Here is a 21,625-nt window from a genome sequence, read left to right on the forward strand (position 1 = left end):
GTGGTGATCAGTCCGACTTACAACACAGAGCTCCATTATTTCACCACGGTCCTGAAGACAGAGCCTCTTACACACACACCGGACCAACACACACACACACACACACACACACACACACACACACACACACACACACACACACACACACACACACACACACACACACACACACACACACACACACACACACACACACACACACCAAATACTGCTTTGTCACTGTGTGACAGACAGACAGACAGACACTTCAGTCATGGAGTTTTTAGTTTCATATTCATAAACAGAGCTTGAACATTAGAGGTAAACATGACTTTACCGCCATCTAGTTAAGAGAAGATGGCGAGAAGTTGATTTCCACGACGTAAAGCGTGTTGGCGCTCTACTTTTAATTCATCAGGAACAACTTTCTCCAACGACATGTGAAGTACAACTGCAAGCATGAGCCTTAAAACGCACCAACAGTGAATTTCTTCCTGATGACTGCAGATCTTTGGGGTTTCATACTGATGATGCCTCTTCGGCCTTCTGGAACTTGTAATGAGCATTTGTTCGTTAGTCTTTAACGATTCATTGGTTTGTAAAATGTCAGAGGACAGAGAGAAATGTGCATCATTTCCCTCAGAGACATTTACGTTCAGGTGAGTACAACACAAGGAAAAACCTTAAGTCCTCATGTTTGAGAAGCTGGAAGCACGAAATGTTTGATGTGCGTTGCAGAGGCAACGCCTAACATCTGGATTAGCTAAGCGATGGATTTGTTTTCAGCGAGCAGACCGTGAGCAGATATTCACCGAACGTGACAAAAAGTGGCCTGGATTATAATCTGTGTGCCTGTGACGGATTAACGACCTGTTGATCTGCAGCTCTCTCCTCTCTAATGACTCGTGCTGCATGACGCTCAAACACAAAACCATCCCAGAGCTTCTGAAACCTGATTCATTCGATCAAAAACACGTCAGTCTGTCCGTCACACGCAGCGAGAACGAGGCCTGTCAGCTCCGGCCTGACTCTCCTCCAGCTCATTAGCATATCCTCGGCACACCGGCCAATCGTTAGGCTGCCAGCAAACGTCACTCCACTCTCAAATCCCTCCCACCTGCTCCCCTTCTGTCTACCTTTGGTCACAGTGGCTGACCGTCCAAAGGTCCTCTCTGTGGCTGCTGCAGTCGCCCGAGGACGAGACCTGCATGCGACAATCCAGTCAAATCAGCAGCCGTGCCCCTGCGAGGACGCGGGCCGGGGGGGGGCACAACCCACAGCGTTAACAAAAAGAAGCAACCTGATTAACAAGTGAACCTCTCAAACCTCCATTTCTACCATCCCCAATACTGAGTAAACTATTCAGACCCAACACGTCCGGCTGCTCCATGAAATCACATGGAAATATTCTGCAGTCCAGCAGTCAGCCGGACGGTTTCGTTATCTCTTGGCTCAGAGTTTCTAAAGCTGGCGTGAGCTGTGTTTGGACCCAGCAGAGGAAGACGTCCACTGGCATCGAGCAAGAGTTCGTCTTTATTTAAGCATCAATGTCAAACATCCATTCCCCCCAGTCAGCACGAAAGAAGCCAAAGCAATAAAGCAGCCTGCAGCGACGAGCGGCGTCCACACTGTGAACGGCGGCTGCCTCAGAGAAACCGTCAAACAAGCGGAAGACAAAGGCAGAAAGGTGGAGGTGTACCCTGTTCTCTCCAGCGCGGCGCCGCCGGCTCGCACTCCTTCCTGTCCACAGAGTTGTTCTCCATGCCGTCCGATTAGCAAACACACATTCCACACAGGCACGGAGATGTGACTGAGTCAGTGTGTGTGTTCGGCTGCGGGAGGCAGTGGAGGAGGAGGAGGAGGAGGAGGAGGAGGAGGAGGAGGAGGAGGAGGAAGAAAGAGAGGGAGGGTGGGGGAACCCGAGCAAGGCTTCCTCTGGGGGAGACGACTGCAGCAAGCGAATGAACTCCTTCCTGCAGGCGTGCTGTCAGCTGACTGTCTGCTGCCAGAGCTCTGACGCAGCAACTATAAACGTCTCCTCCTCCTCCCCCCGAGCCTCACCTCCTCCTCCCTCTAAGCCTCGGCTCGCCTCACCTCCTCCTCCCCCTGAGCCTCACCTCACCTCCTCCTCCTCTGCTCAGGCTCTCTGGCATGCCCTCCCTTCCCTCCACCCAACCTGCTCTCTTCCTTTTCCCCTCTTTAACTTCCTCCCCACTTTCCCTGTTTTTCCCTCATGTTTTATCTCACACTACTTCCTCCTCCTCCTCCTCCTCCTCCTCCTCCTCCTCCTCCTCCTCCTCCTCTCAGACGTGCTGACGAAGCAGCGGGACAGAGCCCATGAATGACTTCTGTCCATCTCTGTCGTTCAGTTGATGCTGCCTGATACAGAAAATAAAACCTCAGAGACACACCTGCAGTTTTCAACTGAAGCAGGAACGAAACAACGAGATGCCGAAAGCTCAGTTCTGTAACGCAGTCTAGCCTGCTCACCTGTGAACAGGTAGTTTAAGGCTGCAGCAATTATCTTCATCATCGATTAATATGACAATTATTTTCACAATGGATTTGTCCAAAACAACAGTCCAAAACCTACAGATATTTAATTTCCAATGAGGGGAAACAGTCAGCTAATCAACTGATTGATCAGATCGTTCCTGATCTGAATCAAAGTTCTTGTTCAGCTTTTGGTCTTCAGAAAAAAGAACTTGGATCGGAGCAAACTGCTGAAGTGGTCCAAGCTTTCCAGTCACCTTTGTTGTTGTCGACAAGGAGTTTATGGAAAAGAACACAAAATAATGGCTGGTTTTCTGCCAAATTAGCTCATTTTACAACTGCTGCCAAGATTTACAAGCTTTTACACGGTGGTTACCCGACCAGGAGAGCGAGAGCTCGGACAGAACAAAGAAACCCTCCTCAAATACAGAGACCACTGACTGACTGCAGGCTAAAGTGATCACAGTTATCTGACATGAACAAATAGAAACATCACTGTTTACACTGCCTGTGGAGTCTGAGGAACTGGCCCAAAGCAGGGAGTTAGAGTCGGATCATCTGAGCAGTAATGACTGACTTCTGCCAGCAGAGGGCGTTTGACTCACTTTATAAACTCTCCACCATTCAGAGAAACTCAGCCTGAAAAACTCAGAGCTACAAATGTATGCACAGACTGACAGGGAGAGAAAATATAAATCTTATCCCCCGATCAAACGTTCTATCGATTGATGACCTGCATGCACTGTTTTCATGCTTTTATCAACCCTTTTGCCTGATTTAATTCCCCACAGGTAGAAGACAGGGCCACGTACAAGAAAAGGAATTAATCAAATTAAAAATAAGATGAGTTAAAGAGCTCAGCACTGAAATGCATATTTAAATCAGTGTATTGAATTAGCTGACGACTTAGTCAGGATTTTTCTAGTTGGGGACAGATTGCTTAACTACTCGACCTATGTGAGCCTGACTCGTCTCCAGTGACGACCTGCTGGCTCCTCGTCATTCGCCGCACTGACTGAGACAAACCCGCGACCTGCAGTTCATGAAACGGTGAACTTCAGTGGTGAAAGAGACGGTTACATAAAAGTACAAAGTTTGTCTCTGAGAGGACGAAGCAGCACGTGACCCTTCACCTTCATCAGTGATGCTGATGTAACCCGCCGGGGGCGATGACACAGTCATGACTCAGAGTTTAAAACTGGACTACAATTACACTTTCAAAGTCAGGTAGTGATGATTTTTCCCTCACAAAGTCCATGTAAAGCAGCATCAAACCACATGCTGATGAAATCACTCGAACATATGATCAGCTGAAAGTTGAATAAAATCCCGCCAATGCTACATCACCTGAAATGCCTAATTTAATGACATTTTTTTAAACTAAATATTACTTATTAATCATCCTGAAGTCATTCTGACCACTGATCAGAAAGAGTTATCTGGTAAAACATCACCAAACATTAAGTGTTAGTTTTCTAAAAGTAAAAGCGTTATTTTCAGTCACTGAGACTTAATCTCCAGTTACCATGGTAACTCAATAAAACCAGATATTAACAGTATGAATGGATCACGTACCAATTTGTACAGCATGTCTGAATCTGCTTAAGATTCAACCGAAACCTCTTTCAGTGCCAACAAATAGTCAATTAATCAATTAGTTGGTATCTAGAAGTATTTTGATAATTGATTTATATTTCATCGTGAAGGAAATATCTTTGGGTTTGGACTGATGATCATACAAAACAATAAGTTTGAAGAGTCACTGGCCTTGATGGAACATTTTAAACTGATTAATCAAGAAAATAATGAGCAGAATAATCAATCAGTAAAATAAAGGTTATTAACCTTTTGTTGCCGTCTGTGTGAGGACGTAAAACATATGCACGACTGTGGCATCATCAGTGCGTCTGGGACACTTCGTTCAGAACGATCCGTCAGCGTGAAGCGCCGAGCGAAGCGAGCTGCCGTCGGAGTGACGAAGACGATCTGTGAGGTTTATGTTCACGTCGCAGCGCTGCGCCTCCAGTTGCATAATGAAGAACGTTTGCTGAGTGGTTTCTGGGTCGGAGAACCCTTTGTGGGCCTGCCAGTGTCGCAATGCAGGGAGGAGGAGCAGGAGGAGGAGGAGGGGGAGGAGGAGGAGGCTTTAATTAACAGGAGATCCCTCCAACACACACGCAGTTAAAGCGTCGGCAGCTCGGCCCAAAGTCCTACTGCTCCAGTTCCACAGTGCCTGTCTGCTCTGAGTGTGTGTGTGTGTGTGTGTGTGTGTGTGTGTGTGTGAGTGTGTGTGTGTGTGTGTGAGTGTGTGTGTGTGTGTGTGTGTGTGTGAGTGTGTGGGGATATTAACTGATCGATATCAGTTTAAATAAAACTGAGTCATCCATTAAAACGAAGCCTCAGTGTGTCGTCTTGAGAGAGCCTCGGGGGCGATCCATCGGTTTCTAAAAGGCCTGAAGGAGACGCCTCACTGGGTTTCACACTCGCCCTGGTTATTAGATATAACATCAAAGGAAAGTCCGAAATCTAGTTTAGCATCATCATGTTTATCAAGCGGTCTCTTTCTCGACTGCATGAGTGATCTTTTATCAATAGAAGAAATAACCCCCCCAACATTTCCAGGCACAAACCAACTGGACGCACATCCTCTTCATGGCTACAACTGACCACTACATTAAATAAAAACTGAAAGATGCCCATTAAAAGTTCTGAGAGCCCAACATGATGCCTTCAAATGTCTTGTTTTTTTCTGACCAACAGCACAAAACCCAAAGAAGTTCGGTTTCCTGTGATATTAAAGCTGAGAAAAGCAGCAAAGCCTCCCACTAGAACCCAAATGTTCTGGTTTTAAACATAACTGAGGTAAAATAATGAGGTAAATAGTGAGGTTGGAGGATAGAAAGTTCAACACCCTCTAAAAGCTCAAGTTATTTGGCACAGAGCTGATCACTAAATGATATTCAGTACTTTGTTCAGGTACATAAAACCTGATGCAACCGTGTGTTGCAGGGTGTGGAAGAGATGGAAAGCACATAATAAATCAGAGTGATCAGCTGATTCAGTGGAAAGGGTGTGGTTGGTCACTCTGTGTATGAGTGTGTATGCAGTCGGGAGTGGGTGTCGGGGTCTTTTAGTGTATTTTTCTTCCTTAAAATCGTAGAAGGAGCTCAGAAAAAAAGCCCAGAAAAAACATTAAATGTAGCATTTTACTTACCACATCTTAACATGAAAAAATAAAAGCAAAATAAAATGATGGAGGGGCGTGATGTTATTCTGATGCACAAAATGCAGAGAAAGCAAAGGTTGAACCACAATGGAACAAATTAAACCACACTGTACAAAATGCAGGAGTTAAAACTTTCAGAACGAAATGCAAAAAGGGACGATGCAAGAAAGGAAAGGTGACGCTAAGGAGGAAGTGATGGGATCTAAAGTGAACACTGGCTGCAGGTTGGCTGAAAATAATCGAGGGGAATAAAAGCATGAGGGTGAAAATAATGCCGATGAACATGGAGGTGCCAGTGGGAACTGAGGAGGATGTGGGGGGGGTGGTTTCCATGCCAGAACTGGTTTATTTTACCTGCTCTTATGTTCACATTTGGCATCTTAAACAGTTTGCCGCCCTCCGCGCTCTTCTTGGCGACCGCCTCCTCTCGTTTGCTGACGGGGGAATGGGTGAGGGGAACTTGGGGTGGTGGCTGCTGAATGTCGAGCTTCTCCAGCTCTGCCTTGCTCTTCTGGGGGGAGGCCTGGGTGAGGAGGCGGTAGGAGCTCTGACTTGGAGCCTCTTGTTCAACCTCGGGGGGCAGGGCTACATTTGTCACAGGCGCAGCAGAAACTGGAGCCACATCTTTCTGCCCGAAGCTTAGATCATCATCCATAGGGATCTCTGGGGGCTTGGCAGAGGCAAACTTGGAAGTATCTAGAGCCTCGAGAAACTCATCGATAACTCCCCTGGGTGGTCGCTCAATGAACTCGAACTCCTCAGACGAGACCTCGTGCTCGGAGACCTCCTCGGCCACCTCTGGCTCCTCCACCTCCATAGTCAGGTCCTTCTTCTCCGTTTCCACCTGGAAGCTGGCGGGGTTCTTAGCCATGGCTTCCAGGACTGGAGACAGGGAGTCTGCTGTTGGCGACTCTGAATCGGAGTCCTCAGTGGGGGTCTTCTTGCTCTGGAAGTCAAGTGGCTCAAACGTTTCTGTCATTTCGGGAGAATCGTGGCTTGAAAACCAATCTTTCTGCTCGATCTTCACAGGTTCCTCTTCCTTGACCTTAGTGGGAGTGGTTTCCTCCGCCTCTTTGACAAGATCAAATGCACCAAAGTTTTTGTCATCGTCGCCTTTTGCTTTGTCGGCCGCTCTTACTTCCATCTCCTCGGTCATCTCCTTCAGCAGGGACACTTTAGCATCAAAGGCGAATGGGTTGTTAGCTGACAGATTGATCGGAGGGTTGGGCGACTCCATCATCTTCCGTTCAAGAATGGGACTCTGCTCCTCCGGGCTTCCCTCTGAGGAGCCGGAGTCGATTTTGTCAGGATTGAGTGGAGAAGACTTCAGGATGTCTGGGAGTGACGGCGGCAGAGCAGAATCCTCCTCTTCCTCTTCATCATCATCTTCTTTAAGACCAGATGGGAACAGACTCACTGACTGCATGAGCGAATCAGTGGCCATCTTGCTCGTCTCAAATGTTTTCCCCTCTTCTAAGAAAGATGGTGGAGTATCCTGGGGTTCTCCAGTCTGGCCATACTGGACCAGATCTGGTGTGGGACTCTCTGACATTTTTGAGGCCCTGCTGTCAGGCTTGGAGTCTCCAAAATGGGAGTAGCCACTGTCTGCCAGTGGGGAAAAGCCCTCAAATGGGTTATTATTCTTCTTCACTTCATACATCAGGTCATCATCTTCATCAGACTGGTTGCTGTGCAGGTCCTGCTCATACCTGGAGGAGCTAATGGGAGCTGTGTCCTTGGAGAAGGTATCCATGGAGACCTTGGAGTTGTCTTGAGATGCTAGGAAAGGTGAATCCCAGTGCTCTGTTGGGTTAGAGGAGGTAAGATGAGACTCAGGGACCATCGTCTGGGGGTTCACAGGGGAGGGGCCAGTGGAGGACCTGTCTGAGCTAATCAGCTTCTCCTCAGGTGAAAAGGAAACTCCGCTGTCTTCACATGGATTATGAGGGCCTGGGTCTTTCCCTAAACTCAGGTAAGGACCAGCTAATGGATCTAGAAGGTCTTCCTTATTCTGACTACGGCCCGGTCCAGTGCCACCCTCTTCACCCACCCAAGGCATGTCCTTGGAATGAGTAGTGGGGGGTTCAGTGGAGAAGGAACCCAAGGGTGCGGCAGATCCCGAAGTAGGGGGCTGGTTGGGACTCTCGGTCAGAGAGAGCTCCTCCAGAGAGTCGGGGGAGTGAAGAGGGGAGAGAGGAGAGATGGGAGCAGGGGAATCACCCTTCTGCCCAAGTGCTTGAGTAGAGAGGGAGGAGGGAGAATGCAATACAGCACATATCAAAGACATACTCCATTCCTTACAGTGCCAACCACACCTGGGGAGGACCATTAGGACCAGACAAGTGCTGCAAAAAGGTTAGCTGTGGCTGGTAGACCGTTCACACAGAGTTTGGCTAATCACTCGTCAGTTGTATTTATTCTGACAGACTGACAGTATGAACATTATATCAACCTGTCAAAGGGGTCACATATTCATGTAACTTCTTGCCATTTATCCGGAGAGAAGAAAAATAGTAGTTTTAAACTAAGTCTAACAATCACGTTTGTGCTGCCAGCTAGTGGTGATGACATACTACACGCCCTGTGCAGTACTGCACGACGGCAGTGGTTCTCAGTCCTGCTCCTGGGGACCACACCTTGGTGGCTAAATCATGCGTGTTCATCATAGACTTTGTAAATAGCAGATGGGGGCACCGTGACTTTGCCTAGTCGCTTATGGACTGCTGTTGGAAACCTCCAGTTTGGCGTTATGGCCATCGCTGTTTTGATTTAGCCAGTAGTGACCATATTTGAACAATCAAACCCTGCTTTATCGTCTGTTTTATTGTAAATGGGACCCTAATTTACAAAATGAACATGAACATCAAGACTTGAAACTAGTGATTGAAACCATAAACTCATTCGGAAAACGTTTACTGAGGTAACAAATCAAGTGAGAAGTAGGGCCATTTTCACATGAGCGTACACACAATTCGATGGTTTTTTTTAACAACCACTGCAGTTGCCCTCTGCTGGCCACCAGACAGAATGCAGGTTTAAGGCACTTCTGCATTGGCTTCACTTTCAGACCAGTTCCGTCCACTTATTAAACTGGCCACGGTGATTAGCTAATCAAGAGCTCATTTAGAGCATCTAAGCCCTGTTCTTAATATTCCCTTAACTAATTTAGGAGTATTTTAGCGTGATAACATGTTAGCCTATTAATTCTCATCCAGCTAATCTGGTTCTTTGAACTTTTGCTTGATTTGTTAATCTTGGATGAAGTCATCTAAAATAAAAAATAAAAATACAGCCGGCTCTTATTCGGAAGTTGAAACTATTATTAGCAATAATATGATTGGCTGATAGCTGATCGTGTAGTCACAGTTACATGTGGTAGTTGTGTTGTAAAGTGTGTTCAGCTGCAGTTAACTGTGTAATATACAACACTTTAAAACGGACTCTAAGAGCAGGACTGACAACCACTGCACTGTCGTGCAACAGTCAGGCGTAGTCAAATTGGTACATTTTATTATTTATTGTTTACTGTTTATATACATTTTAGTATATTTCAGCTGCTGTCAGTACATTCCACTGGTATATTTTATTCTGTTGGCACATTTCACTGATATATCTGGCATATTTTATTGCTTATTGTTTAGTATATTTTATTGCCTTAGTATATTTTCATTCTGGTATATTTTTAATTGCATTTACGAATATTTTTATTGCACGTTGGTTTATTTTATTGTAGTTATCTTAATTATATTCTTTCTAATCTTTCTTATCTTTCTTATTGTCTCGTTTCTAACATGGGGGTTGCAATGAAAATTTCATTGACAATAAAGAATCTTGAATCTTGAATTGAATCTTGAATCAAATGTACAACAGGCCACACCTGACCAGGTTACCAGAAGTAACCATAGTGTGAAGTTGGGTCAACAGACTTCTTCTCTAGTGTGGACTCGTTGATCTTCACTGCCTCAAAAGTTTGTTTCTTATAAAACTGGGACCTGTAATGTCCAGTTACTTAATAGTGTTGCCCTTCATTCATCAGCAATCAATTTTCTGAGTATAATGTTGCAGCAAACCTACAACAACACAGCATAAAAATCAAAATCTACCTTTTCAGTGTTGGAAAACCTCTTAAAACCGTTATTACATTTATAGCTTTAATAGTCAGTCATGTTTTTTGGGATCAAACAGGATGACAACAAAGGCAGAGAGCAGACCACCTTCCACAGTCAACATTTGACAGCATTTGTCTGGTGGGGGTATACCACCATGGTTTGACGCATGGTGGTAAAATCATTTCCTGCCCCAGATCTGGCACAAATAAACCATGCCCAGTGTGTCTTACACAGACTGTTCAGTGACGGCAGATAATGATTCCTCTCAAAGACCTTTGTCAAAATATTATGAACACCGATATTGTTTCAGGCCCGTCAATCACTGAGGAGAATCATTATTCCTCTACATCTATACTCATGTGAGTTCATGTCAGTCTACTCTACAATCACACGTGAGTCACAATGCAACACAAACACAAGCCAAGTCACACGTTAAATTTAGTCTTTCAAAGATACTCAAACAAATCCACAAGCATCCTACGTAAATGCTGTTAACGCTGACAAAAATATACAGCTTATGCATGCAATGGGTTATTTTTGCCACTTCAATGACAAACAGGAGGCTGATAAACTAAAGACGGGATGAAAGGAAGTAAATGACGAGGACGGGGAAACACAGCGAGCAGAGGAGACTTGCCTGTAGGGAATTGCATCAGAGGATGAGGCTGAGCTTTAGAAGGAGAAGGTACATCTGTGGAAGAAGCAGAGAAAGCAGCAGGAAGTGAATTCAGTCAGTTTGTCAGCCCAGAAGAGGAAGACCAGGAGAAAAGACAGAGATCCCGTCTATCACAAATGAGCCTGAACTTACATGATGAGTTAGTTTAATGTGAAACTCTCAGCTGGGACGTCTTAATCACAGCTTCTGTGTGTTACATCAGATAAGACAAGCCAAAGGGGGGCACACAGGGTCCTGCAGGGTGTTCTTAGCCTAATTTCACAATACAAGTGAGCACAGGACTAAGGCTCAGTATGAAACCAGGCTGAAGAGACCCTGCATGTTTGCATAGTTTACAAGGGGGGGCCAGAACAGACAGACTGTCACTGTCATAGGACGACATGACAGTTTGCTACGGAGACGGTAAAGAAGGCTGAAAGCATACAGAGAGGCAGCTGTCACATGAGACGTGAGGAGGAAGAATCCCCCTGCGATGAGGAGGAGGTGCTCATGCTTCACTGAAGTGAGCAACAACCTCCGCCACATACAAGACGATGCACACATGCTCCGAGTCAGAGCCAGACGTGTAAATCACATAATCCAAATCATATGAACGCGTCATGCAGCAAATACTTCCAAAGCGTAGCCGCAGCTCATTCTGACACGTCGGCGAGGCTTCAGTGAAGCCAAAACTTCATCCTGAGCTCCTGTTAGTTCAGCTTACCAACAGACGGTGCACAAAGGCAAAGTGAGATGAATGAAATGAAGGACAGGATGCAGAAACCAGGACGCTTCTGGTCCTTTAACCATTTGCCTGTTCTGTTCTGTGTGGCAGGAAACTACAAAACTGCAGAAAGCCGTGAATAATGACTCAAACTGTGTTATGGAACTGACCTGAAGCAAGTTTCTACATGGTACCACCTCCTTCTCTGAATGATACAGGACCAGATGTTGGTGGATCATATTCAGGTGCTTTCTCTTTGTCTAAACTCTATAAATATCAGAATATAAAGATAATCCAACAAACAACAACAACAACAACAGCCCGTGGTGGCATGTTATCAACATCCAGCGTCTCTAGACAACTACCTCTGACGTGGATGATGTCATTACCGAACGCCGGGCGCTGCGAGCAGCCAGCCACAACACGGCTGACTCTGCGGCGGTCGGCTACGAATACACAATAACGAAGCATAGCTGTGCCAAACTACAGCTAAACTAGCCGACCGCCGGCTCAGAGGGGAATAGCACCAGCATATCAGAACAAAATATTGGAATATGAACGAGTTTCTGCAGATTATGTGTTATATAGAGGCTGCGCATGGATGCCCCGAGTACTCGCATTATACGGATATACGCGCCGCTCCTCTGGGGCTAATTTCTTCAAAACGACTCCAAATGCCACCAAAGTTGTCTGGGGGAGTAAATGGTCGTATTTAATGCTACAAATAAGGTCCAGGTTGTAAAAAACAAAAGTTATCCTTTAACGACAGGTTAATATAATGAAGCGTATTCGTTGTTGTCATAGAGATGAACAAAGTTTCAGATTTTATAATCAGTTTATGAGAATAAAGAACAAAAATCAAGCTTTGACGATCACAGTCAAAAATCTGCAGAAGTCGAGCTTGTTGATTGATCAGATTTATTGTCCTAATTTAGATCCGAAGCTTCAGAGAATCAGTTTGTCGAATCAAATTAATGCTGATTTTTATAATCTGGTATTTATTGGGCCAAAATGATTCTTATCAGGCCGTTTCTGTTGGGTTACCTCTGCTGTCGAGGTTTAGCTTCCAGCCATGAAGAAGACCTGCAGGATTGAACCAATAAGACACTTTAAACACACGTTTAACCACAGCGGCCGTCTGTGAGCGTGAGCCTCAAACAGCTGGAGCCAAACATCAGCTCCGCGATAATCCAGCCCTGTTCGACAGCTCATCCAGAGTTTAATGCAACAGGCTGCCTCTCACACCAAGTCAGTGACCACGTTTGTAGCGATGCTTCGACTCAGACGTTTCTTATGTGTTTGTGATCGATGCAAACACCAGGAGATGATTTCAGCTCCTTCCTGCTTGTATCAAAATGAGTCCTGTTACTGGTGAACAGACAACGCGCCGCGGTAACTGGGCCATCGTGAGCAAATGTAACCAGATTAGAGTGAACATCACGCGCTAATCTAAACATAGCTGTGAAGAACAGACACCTCTTCTGGCTGCAGACACGTTAAACCTGCAGCAGGCGGTTTAGACTCTCCTCCACAGTTTACTCAATTTGCTGATCAATTACAGAAATTAGTTACCACGGTAACTTTTTACCAGATGGAGGCTAACGGCTTCAAACAGAGTTTCAGGACAGCTTCTCAGGTCTTAAATTATAATCAGGTTATTTTTATTGTTGTTATTAGGTGAATAAGATGATTCCTGTCTTGGTTTGCAGGAACCTGGTTTTGATTGATGTTGGGGGTTTTCTGGACTGAGTCGAGTTAAAAATTGTTTGCCACATGATGAACTGGTCGGCTGCTGCTCTCATTGATGTCTGTTGGAAAGACTCTTAAAGCTGATTGGTTAATACGACCTTCATCCTTCCAAACACAAAACATGAGAATGATTTAAGACCAGATTATGAAGTCAAGCGTCTAATTATCTTAATATCAAAATGTCTAATTATAGTCTCAGTATCAGGCGACAACAACAGTGTAAATGGAGAAAATCTTCATCAGGAAGATCTGAACCTTCGCGAGACATGAAGCTACAGATTCAGCTCCAACTGTTCAACCAGCTCTTCAACCTGCACCTGCTCTCAGCTCGACATGCTGCAATTAATCCAACTAAGCCCTCTGACACGAGGAGGGCAAAGATCAGTAACCCGAGGCTCGGCTCGGCTCGGCTCGGCCCGGCTCGCTGCGGTCCTGCTCGGGTTACGGCCGACACACCCGTCAGTGGAAATTAACGCGCTTTCGGTCTAATCGTGCGCGCTGACAGCGAGCTCCATAGTTCAGGCCTGCACGGTCACTATGACGAGTCTGCAGCGCTTCAATGTTCTTTGTGCTTTAGCCGCCGTTCAATAAGCTCATAAATCTAAAAAAGATGAAAACATGAGACATCAGCAGAGCCGGATCAGGTTTCCCCCCCTGTGGACTGTTTTTAGGAGCCTCTACTGTCCTCAGTTAAAAGTTTACATGACTGCAGCAACTGGAGGACTTCTACCAGAGACAGAAGATCCACTGATTCATTTAACAACTGAACCACAAAATTAACGAAGATAAGTGTCAGCTGAAGCCACGTCACACCTGGATCTTCACTCTGCTAATGAATCAAAGGGGCGTGTGGTCTCAGCGGGAGTCAGACCTCTCCCTCTGTTCTACACGCTCAGGTATTTTCTCCTCCTTCAGCTATAAGTGTCCCGGGGACGCCTCACAGCTCGACGCTGATATACGACTTCAGGACAGCGACTCACCTGCTGCCATCCTGTAAAATAAAGAACTCGATGTACGACGCTCTGCTTCCTGTCGGTTTAAAATACACAACAGTTAAAAAAAGTACGGAATAATCAATCTTAGCTTTGTCTATAAACCTGTCAGTAAGTTAACGGTTAACCTGGACAGGTCACTCTGGTTCCTGCACCGACGTCTCTGCTGCAGCCTCCGTCTACAAAAAACACATTTAACAAAGACTCACTAGGATGTGTGGTCTGTGGGGGGTCTGTGGGGGTCTGTGGGGGTCTGTGTGGTGTGGTCTGTGGAGGTCTGTGGGGGTCTGTGTGGTCTGTGGAGGTCTGTGGAGGTCTGTGGGGGTCTGTGGGGGTCTGTGGGGGTCTGTGTGGTCTGTGGAGGTCTGTGTGGTCTGTGGGGGTCTGTGGGGGTCTGTGGGGGTCTGTGACTGTAGCAGCAAAAATCCCTACACTTTGTGATTCGGCTTTGTTTCTTTATTTCAATCTGTTCCTGTGTGCAGAGAGACGACAGAGCGAGAGAGAAACTGGCCTCCAGCAAAACCAAACTGACCTGCATGTTGTTCCCCCCCCGTAATAACTGCTCACCTGTACAATTGACAGAGCAAGTGATGTCAGGTGAGCTACACAGCTGAGGTGCATACTGTATGTGTACATGTACGACCTCAGGTGCTGAAGACAGCAGAGAACAAACAGTCCCATCACAGAACTGACTGATCAGGGTTAGTGAAGAGCCCGTGGACAGAGACACGCTCGCTGTTTACCCCTGCTGCCAGGCTTTACGATAAAATTTGCGACGCATCTTAAACATGCCTCTGCTGTAACGAGTGCAGCGTAAATAAAGATAATTCATTAGTTTGCTCGTTAAGGCTGTTAATGTGTGTGTGTGTGGCATTTTTTTCCACCATTTTTTGATGCTGTTTCAATTATAATCACAGAAAAAAGATTTTTTTACTCTGCTAAAATGAAGCCTTGTTGTTCATGTTTGAGAAAAGAAATCTTTCCTGCTGTTAATGTTGTAGCTCAGTCAGCAGGCAGAGCTTTGGGATCTGTACTGAACAAAGTAAAGCATTGTGGTAATTTAGGATTCCATACTTATACAGAACTATACAATTCATGAGTCTGTCCGCTGTCCGACTCTGCTTCTGGTGTTCGGGGCTTCCAGGAACATACATGTTGCAACACAGTGCATCAGAGAGCAATTCGATCATTTCTGGGGGTCCATAAATTTGCTTCTGTCTTGGCCTTTACTGGAGATGTGGGATGGAAACCTCCAAACATCAGACATAAATGTCAAATGCTTCGTCTCTGGAATAGACTGGTGAAGATGCCCAACCAGAGAATCACAAAAAAGATATTTAATTGGAGCATCTCCAATCATCACCCCTGGGCTAATGAGCGAAAATCTTTATTTCATTTGAATAACTCATCATTTATTTTCTATAATAGGTTATGTTGTGATATTCAGGAGATGAGGAGTAATACGTTCCTTACGTTTATAGAAAAATGGTCTGTTGACATTTGGTATAAACCAAAATTACGAGCTTATTGTCTTATAAAGGACCAAAAGACAGAGATCCCTGTGTGCACAGCTACGCTCAGGAACATTACCATTAGCTATAGAGACTGGGGGGTTTAATGCTCCTCCAGAGAAGGACAGACTTTGTTTGAGAATGAGGTTCATTTTCTGTTTTACTGTCCTGTACATGCAGATATCAGAGAGGGACTTTTCAATAAGACTTCTTCTGTTTATTTTGATTTCTTCTGGTTGGATGACCATGAAAAACTTGAACTATGTTTCAGAAGGGGAAACTTTTTCATGGCAAAATGTCTTTACCGGGCCTGGAATAGAAGGCAAGATATTTAGTTTGAGAACAGCAGCAGAATTATTGTTTATTGCTGCAGTGTCAGTATATTGGTGTCTTGTAAATGTGGGTTGGGCACATTTGTGTGCATGACACGAAAATAAAGAAATCAATCAATCCTGCTGGTTAAACTGGTTCAGCTGATGGATAAAACGGCTGATTTTCTAACCTCATTCAGAACATTAAGGCCCTAAAATCAGCCGTAAAGTGATGAATCATTACAACAAAACTAATCTCATCTTTCACCACGCGGCTCTGGAATTCTCTGCACCAATCACAGCGATAAGAAGCCAGATTAAAAACAGATTAACACGTGGTTCATATTTAGGAGTTTGCATCACTTCTAGACTGAAAAGCCAGCTGCTGTGTTGGCGAAGCCGGATCGAAGCCTGGTGTCGCTGCTCTGGGGGGAGGGCTCTGACTCTGAAGCACTTAACCCCGCTAATGTCCGGCCTTCACCAGGATACAGAGAAAACAACAACACTGGACACACACACACACGCGCAGCTTTAATCTTCTGTGACTGTGTGTCTGACATCTCCCCTCTCCATCTAATCCACCTGACCGCATCACGAGCTCTTCACAAACACACGCTGACGGATGTAGGTGACCCAAAAATAAGATGTAGGCCGGCGGTGATCGCCGAGCGCCGGCCGAGTCACCCGCCCGTCAGTCACGCCGCCCGACGGGACGGACAGAGGGCACAAAAAACTCACTTCAAGCACCTTTTTCAGGGTGACGACATGAATCTGTGTGATGTGAAGTCGCAGCAGGACTCAGCGTTCAGAGAAACACTGCAGAAAGACAACAGAGATGCAGGTGTGGTCATCAGGCTGCCAAATCCTATTACTGTTTCCTGCAAAGGGTATTACGCAGACAATGAGGCTGAGCCTTATTTCCAAGTCATTAATTGACAAAGCATGACCAACAACACTAATGTGACAGACTAATTACGGGGGTTTTATTCGAAAATGTTCAATACTGGTGCTAAAACCACATGACTGCCAGTACTGACAATAAAAGGGTTTTAACCAGGACTGCAACCACAATTACACTCATTATCAATTCAACTGCCAATCACCTTCTCCATTAATAGATTAATCAGTCTATAAAATGTCATAAAGCAACGAAAAAACATCGTACAGCACAGCAGAGTAATCAATTATGAAAATATTTGTCTTTTTTATCGATTAATCAATCTGATTCTTCTGTTCACAATACCTTACTTTGAGAAATATGTGATCAAAGAATTAGTTAAAAAGAAAAGATGCTTTAACTGGAGCTCCGGTTTATCCACCTCCATCAGTGGCCTTGCCAGGCAGCCCCACCCTGCCTGGCTGCTGGCTGCCTCCCCTGCCAGGAGGAGGCGAGTGGGGCCTGTTTACCTGCTACATCCCAATAAAACAACAGCAGCAGCAGCAGCAGCATCCGCTCAGAATACACACTTCTTCAAACAACCATCGGGACAAACATCACAGAAAACGCCACTTCAACAGCTCTCAGAGCAGTGACAGCAGTCTAAAGGGGCGCAGGGAGGCTCACAGGCCTCTCCAGCTGCACTGGTTTCAGATCTGAGGGTGTTGGTTTGGGTGGAGATGGGGGTTGAATGACTGAAAGCAGGCTGGCAACAGAATAAAAAAAAAGTACAGCAGTGATTTAAGGCGGTGACATTAGCCTGGCGACGGTGTGGAAGGCTGGGGAGCAGACAGGGAGTGGACGCACAGCGGATTCCTTTGTTGTGACTAATCTCCGGGCTACAGCTTTGGTGCGCCGCGCTTTGCTAACCGTGCTTCCATTATCGGACGTCCCTTGTCCAACCTGCCACCTCCTTTCTTTAATCCGCCTAAATGTAAACGTTCATCCCACATAGCCTCGTCTTCAGGAGAATTACGAGATTTCGGATTAACAAACTATTATGTTATAACGCCATTTTACATCGGAGCACTCAAGTCAGCCTGATTTCTGATAACAGAACCGGTCAAGAGAAACCTCACACCATCGGGCGTTTGTCCTGTTCTTGAGCTTTGTATTACATGGAAGTGATACAGCCTGGGCACATCAAAACGCATAAACGCGTGTTTTTTTTTTTTTGTTTGCCTTTTGAGGCTGAACTGACAAAAACCAAGGGACGAGTCTGTCCGATAATGGAACTTGGTTAGCAACAAACGTTAGCAACAGCGGGCACGCAGCGGGTAGAGGCGAGGAGCAGATGGGCGCTGCTCAGTCTGACACAATAATGACACCTACAACGGTTAAACAAACAAATATCCTCCTGTAAAACGTATGAAAATGCATGACAGACTCCGGGTTAACGGAGCAAGCGGTTCATGCAGGTCGAAGTCTAAATGATGCAATGCCAGCTCGTCCAGTCAACAGTTCACATTATGCTTCCTGCCGTTTATTTGTCAAAACAGGTGGGCCGCATTTCTACAACACAGCGAAGCGAGGCTAATCTGTTAGCTCCTTCAGCGGCAGTCTGCGCGAAAAGAGCCGACATGGCTTCTTTTTTCCTGGTTCAAAGTACAGTTTTCACATTCAGAGCACATCAGACTGTCAGACAGCAGGTCAGCTTCACGATGAAGACCGTCCGCTGCCCTCAGGGTAGCATCACTAGCCCGCTAACCGGCTAACCTCCCCGTGACGGACCTGTATAACTGCACAACATGTACGAAATGACATTTTAAACACGAATAAAGTTCACGTTTTGTGGTGAACAAAGCTGGTTAAACCCACAAATGTGGCGCTTCACCTCACTTATTTATCTCCCCGGCGGCGCCTGGTCAAGCACACAAAGCTAACCCGGTTCAGATGAGCGAACACGTTAAACTGTGAAGATGGAAAAATACCGTCAAAATCCCGTTTAGCTGCATTTCTGTACGGCGGGAGATAAAAATCAGAATATTTTATCTGCTTTAATCGCTAAAAACTTTCGCCTGCATTAATTAATCGTCTTTTTTCCGTTCAGACACTCACACGATGCCGGAGCCGGTGGTTCCTCTGTCACCGCAGGTCGCTCTGCTGCCTCTGCGGAGGCTGGGGCTGCTTTCCGGGGTTCAGCCACTGGGAGGGCGTCGCTCTCCGGGGCAGATTCTGGCTCGGGGGCAGCCTGTGGCTCCGGTACGATCTTCGTACTCTCGGGTTCGGCTCTGGGGGCGACTTCGGGCTCCTCGGCAAATGAGGGGGTATCAGGAACAAAAGCCAGGCTGGTGGAGTCTGGAATCGCAGGCTCCGGTTCAGGTTCCTTTAACGTTACCTCTGGCACTGACACCGGTTCCGGCTCCGTTACGTGGACAGGCTCTGGTAACGTTACTGGGTCCTCTGGAGGAGCGAAGGAGCTTTCTGTGAACTCATGTGGCGCACTATCTTCAGCTATGTGCCGGTCCAAGGCGTCCTGAGCCCCGCCGACCAAGTCCACGATATCATCCACGCTGAAGAGGTCTTGTTTGGGCTGGTCCAGCTCGGAGTCCGGCTCGGCCTGGTAGTGATGCCCGGCCTCACTGAACAGAGCAGTGGTGGAAGAGACTTCGTGCTCCACGCTGTCTGCCATTTTTCTTTTTTCAAAACTGTCTTCTGAGGTGAAAAAAGTTTCAGATCCGGTGAGTTTGGGGGTCGGTTGCCTCCTGTAGCTAACTTCCAGCCGGGTGAGTCGTGAAACCGCACCGTGGACTCCCTCCGGTAACTCTGCTTTTCACAGCGGACGAACTTGGACAAGTGCGCCACACGACAGTCGCCACAGAGTCGGACCCGAGTCTGAGATGGACACGATGAAGTTGAGAAGGAGATGAGCGGAACTCCACTGACCAATCACCTGCGGCTTAGCCCCTGACTGACACGACTTCTGGCCAATCAGAGAGCGTCAAAGTGGACACGGACCCTCCCAGCGGAGCGGAGGCGTGCTGGACGCCTCCTCCATCAAACTATCTGTAAAAGTTAAGAGGAGCAGAGGGTTCAGCGGGTCCTCCTGCTCTGACACAGCTCCTGCTCCAGCAGGGCGCTTCTTACATAACAGAACTCCACGTAACTCCTCCTGCTGCTCACTGCAACACATGCAACAAGTGCTCCGCACCTTCACCTCAGCAGGAATACCACAGGTGATACTTCAAAATCCCGACTAAAAGTACACAAGTAGCCCATTACCAACAAAACATACTTCAGTTATCAAAACCTAAAGTACTCGTAGGCTCCCTCAACGTGTGTTTGATTATTAGCTTTAAACTGCATTCGGCTAACATTTCAGCAGTAATGTTGAAGCTGTTCATGGAGGATATTGTTCTAACTGCTTTATGTACAGGCTGATGTTTTAAATTGAAGAATGTACAGATTAGGTTAAAGATTTTAAGTCTTTATTAGAGATTTGATTGTGGAAACATGACAGGAAGTGGGGGGAATGCGACAAAACTCTCGGTGGAACGCTTTAGTCGATGGTTAGAGCTTATCCAAAATCAAATGGAAATGAATTACCAACTAAAACTATTGACGAATGCTGTAAAAACGCGACATTTCCTTCTTAAATGTAGTGGAGCTGAAATGGAAGTACTTGAGTAACGTACAAGCAGCCAGAATTGCACTAAAGTACAGCATTTGAGTAATCTATGGAGTAACTTTCCACCACAGGACACATGTGGCACGCTTAAAAAAAGGTATACAGAAAACCTCCTGAGGCAACACAGCCACAGCCGAGGATGACTAATCACAGTTTCACAAGCCCTCAGAGAAATGCTGCATTCAGGGAACCTGGCAGTTGTAGTTCAAGCTTGCTTGTAAAACTGGATGACATTTAAAATTGTGGGCAGCTTTTCTGACCTGTGGTCTTTGCCTTAATAAAACACAGACTGAAGCTGGAAACATTTTGATTAAACCAGATCCCAACAGCAACAAAGACAGAAACACGCTCAAATGTCTTGTCCTATAACTGCTCAGCCTTCACTCAGCAGAGACCTGAGGTGCATTTCAGAGACTCGGCGACCGCACGAGTCGCAGTCTGACTCAACAAAATCTAGAAACATACTGGATGAGCAGCATCTGGATCCAAGCAGGTCTGAACAGGACCTGGGAGCGTCCCAGTGCAACCAAAGCAGACCCAGATCTTCTCTTTACATGAACTAAGTGCTGTGAGTCCCTGAACACAACCATTAAAAAAGCTGAATAAGGAGTGGGTAGTCTTTTACATTTTACATTCCAGTTTGTTTCTTCAGAGAAAACTGAAGGTGAAATGTTGGTGTTGGGGGAAAACAGGAAGCTGTAGTAGAGGATCAGGGAGATCAGCTTCAGTCTGAGATCTGGAGTTACACAGCATACTGATGACAGGCCCGGCTCTATATATAACACATGAATATATATGGCTGTGAGTATATATGGCTGCTGCAGACCTACATGTGACGATGTGAGAGAGACGGCGAGAAGTCGGAGGGAAACGGTCACAGGTTTAACCGCCACAACCAGAAATGTGTTTGTCAGAAATCTTTCTGCAACCTCACAGAGTCCACGAAAGGGATTTTTATGAGTCCATAATAAGACGAAGAGAAAAATAACTGACAGAATCTGAAAGCTTAGAAATACAGAAACTAATCTGACTGAAAGACTGCAGCTTTTTATTCTGAGCTGAGTGCTGAAGGTGTAGTTTTACACCGGGACCAGGACAGGAGGTCCCTCATGGTATCTCACACTGAGTACTTTATTTAAAGACACAGGAAATGAAAGCCAAGACGTGGGTGCACATGTTGTAGTGCGTGGCTGAGAAACTGGGAGTCTGTTAACAAGGTCTAAAGTTCCAGTCCAGCTCCGTCTGATTCATCTTATCGTCTACTATTCCACTAAACTTTCTACCCCCCTACCCAAACAAGGGTCTGTATCC

General features: G+C 46.0%; 1 protein-coding gene across 4 annotated transcripts in view; it reads right to left on the minus strand.

The window, feature by feature from the left end:
• rtn4a (reticulon 4a) overlaps nt 1–19,546 on the minus strand; it is a 31,072-nt gene extending 11,526 nt beyond the window's left edge. The window contains exons 1-3 of one of the 4 annotated variants that reach the window (XM_041947121.1): nt 18,745–19,546; nt 10,445–10,498; nt 6,053–7,933 (exon numbers count right to left, since the gene is read on the minus strand). In XM_041947121.1, coding sequence (XP_041803055.1) covers nt 6,053–7,933; nt 10,445–10,498; nt 18,745–19,318 — 2,509 coding nt within the window. In that variant the 5' untranslated portion in view covers nt 19,319–19,546. Of the gene's footprint in view, nt 1–1,678; nt 1,836–6,052; nt 7,934–10,444; nt 10,499–18,744 lie in introns of those variants that run through there. The other 3 variants (XM_041947116.1, XM_041947117.1, XM_041947118.1) reach the window with 3 other exon arrangements.
• Between the last annotated feature and the right edge of the window lie 2,079 nt (nt 19,547–21,625).

Source organism: Chelmon rostratus, chromosome 11 (assembly GCF_017976325.1).
Source record: "Chelmon rostratus isolate fCheRos1 chromosome 11, fCheRos1.pri, whole genome shotgun sequence".
Lineage (NCBI taxonomy): Eukaryota > Metazoa > Chordata > Actinopteri > Chaetodontiformes > Chaetodontidae > Chelmon > Chelmon rostratus.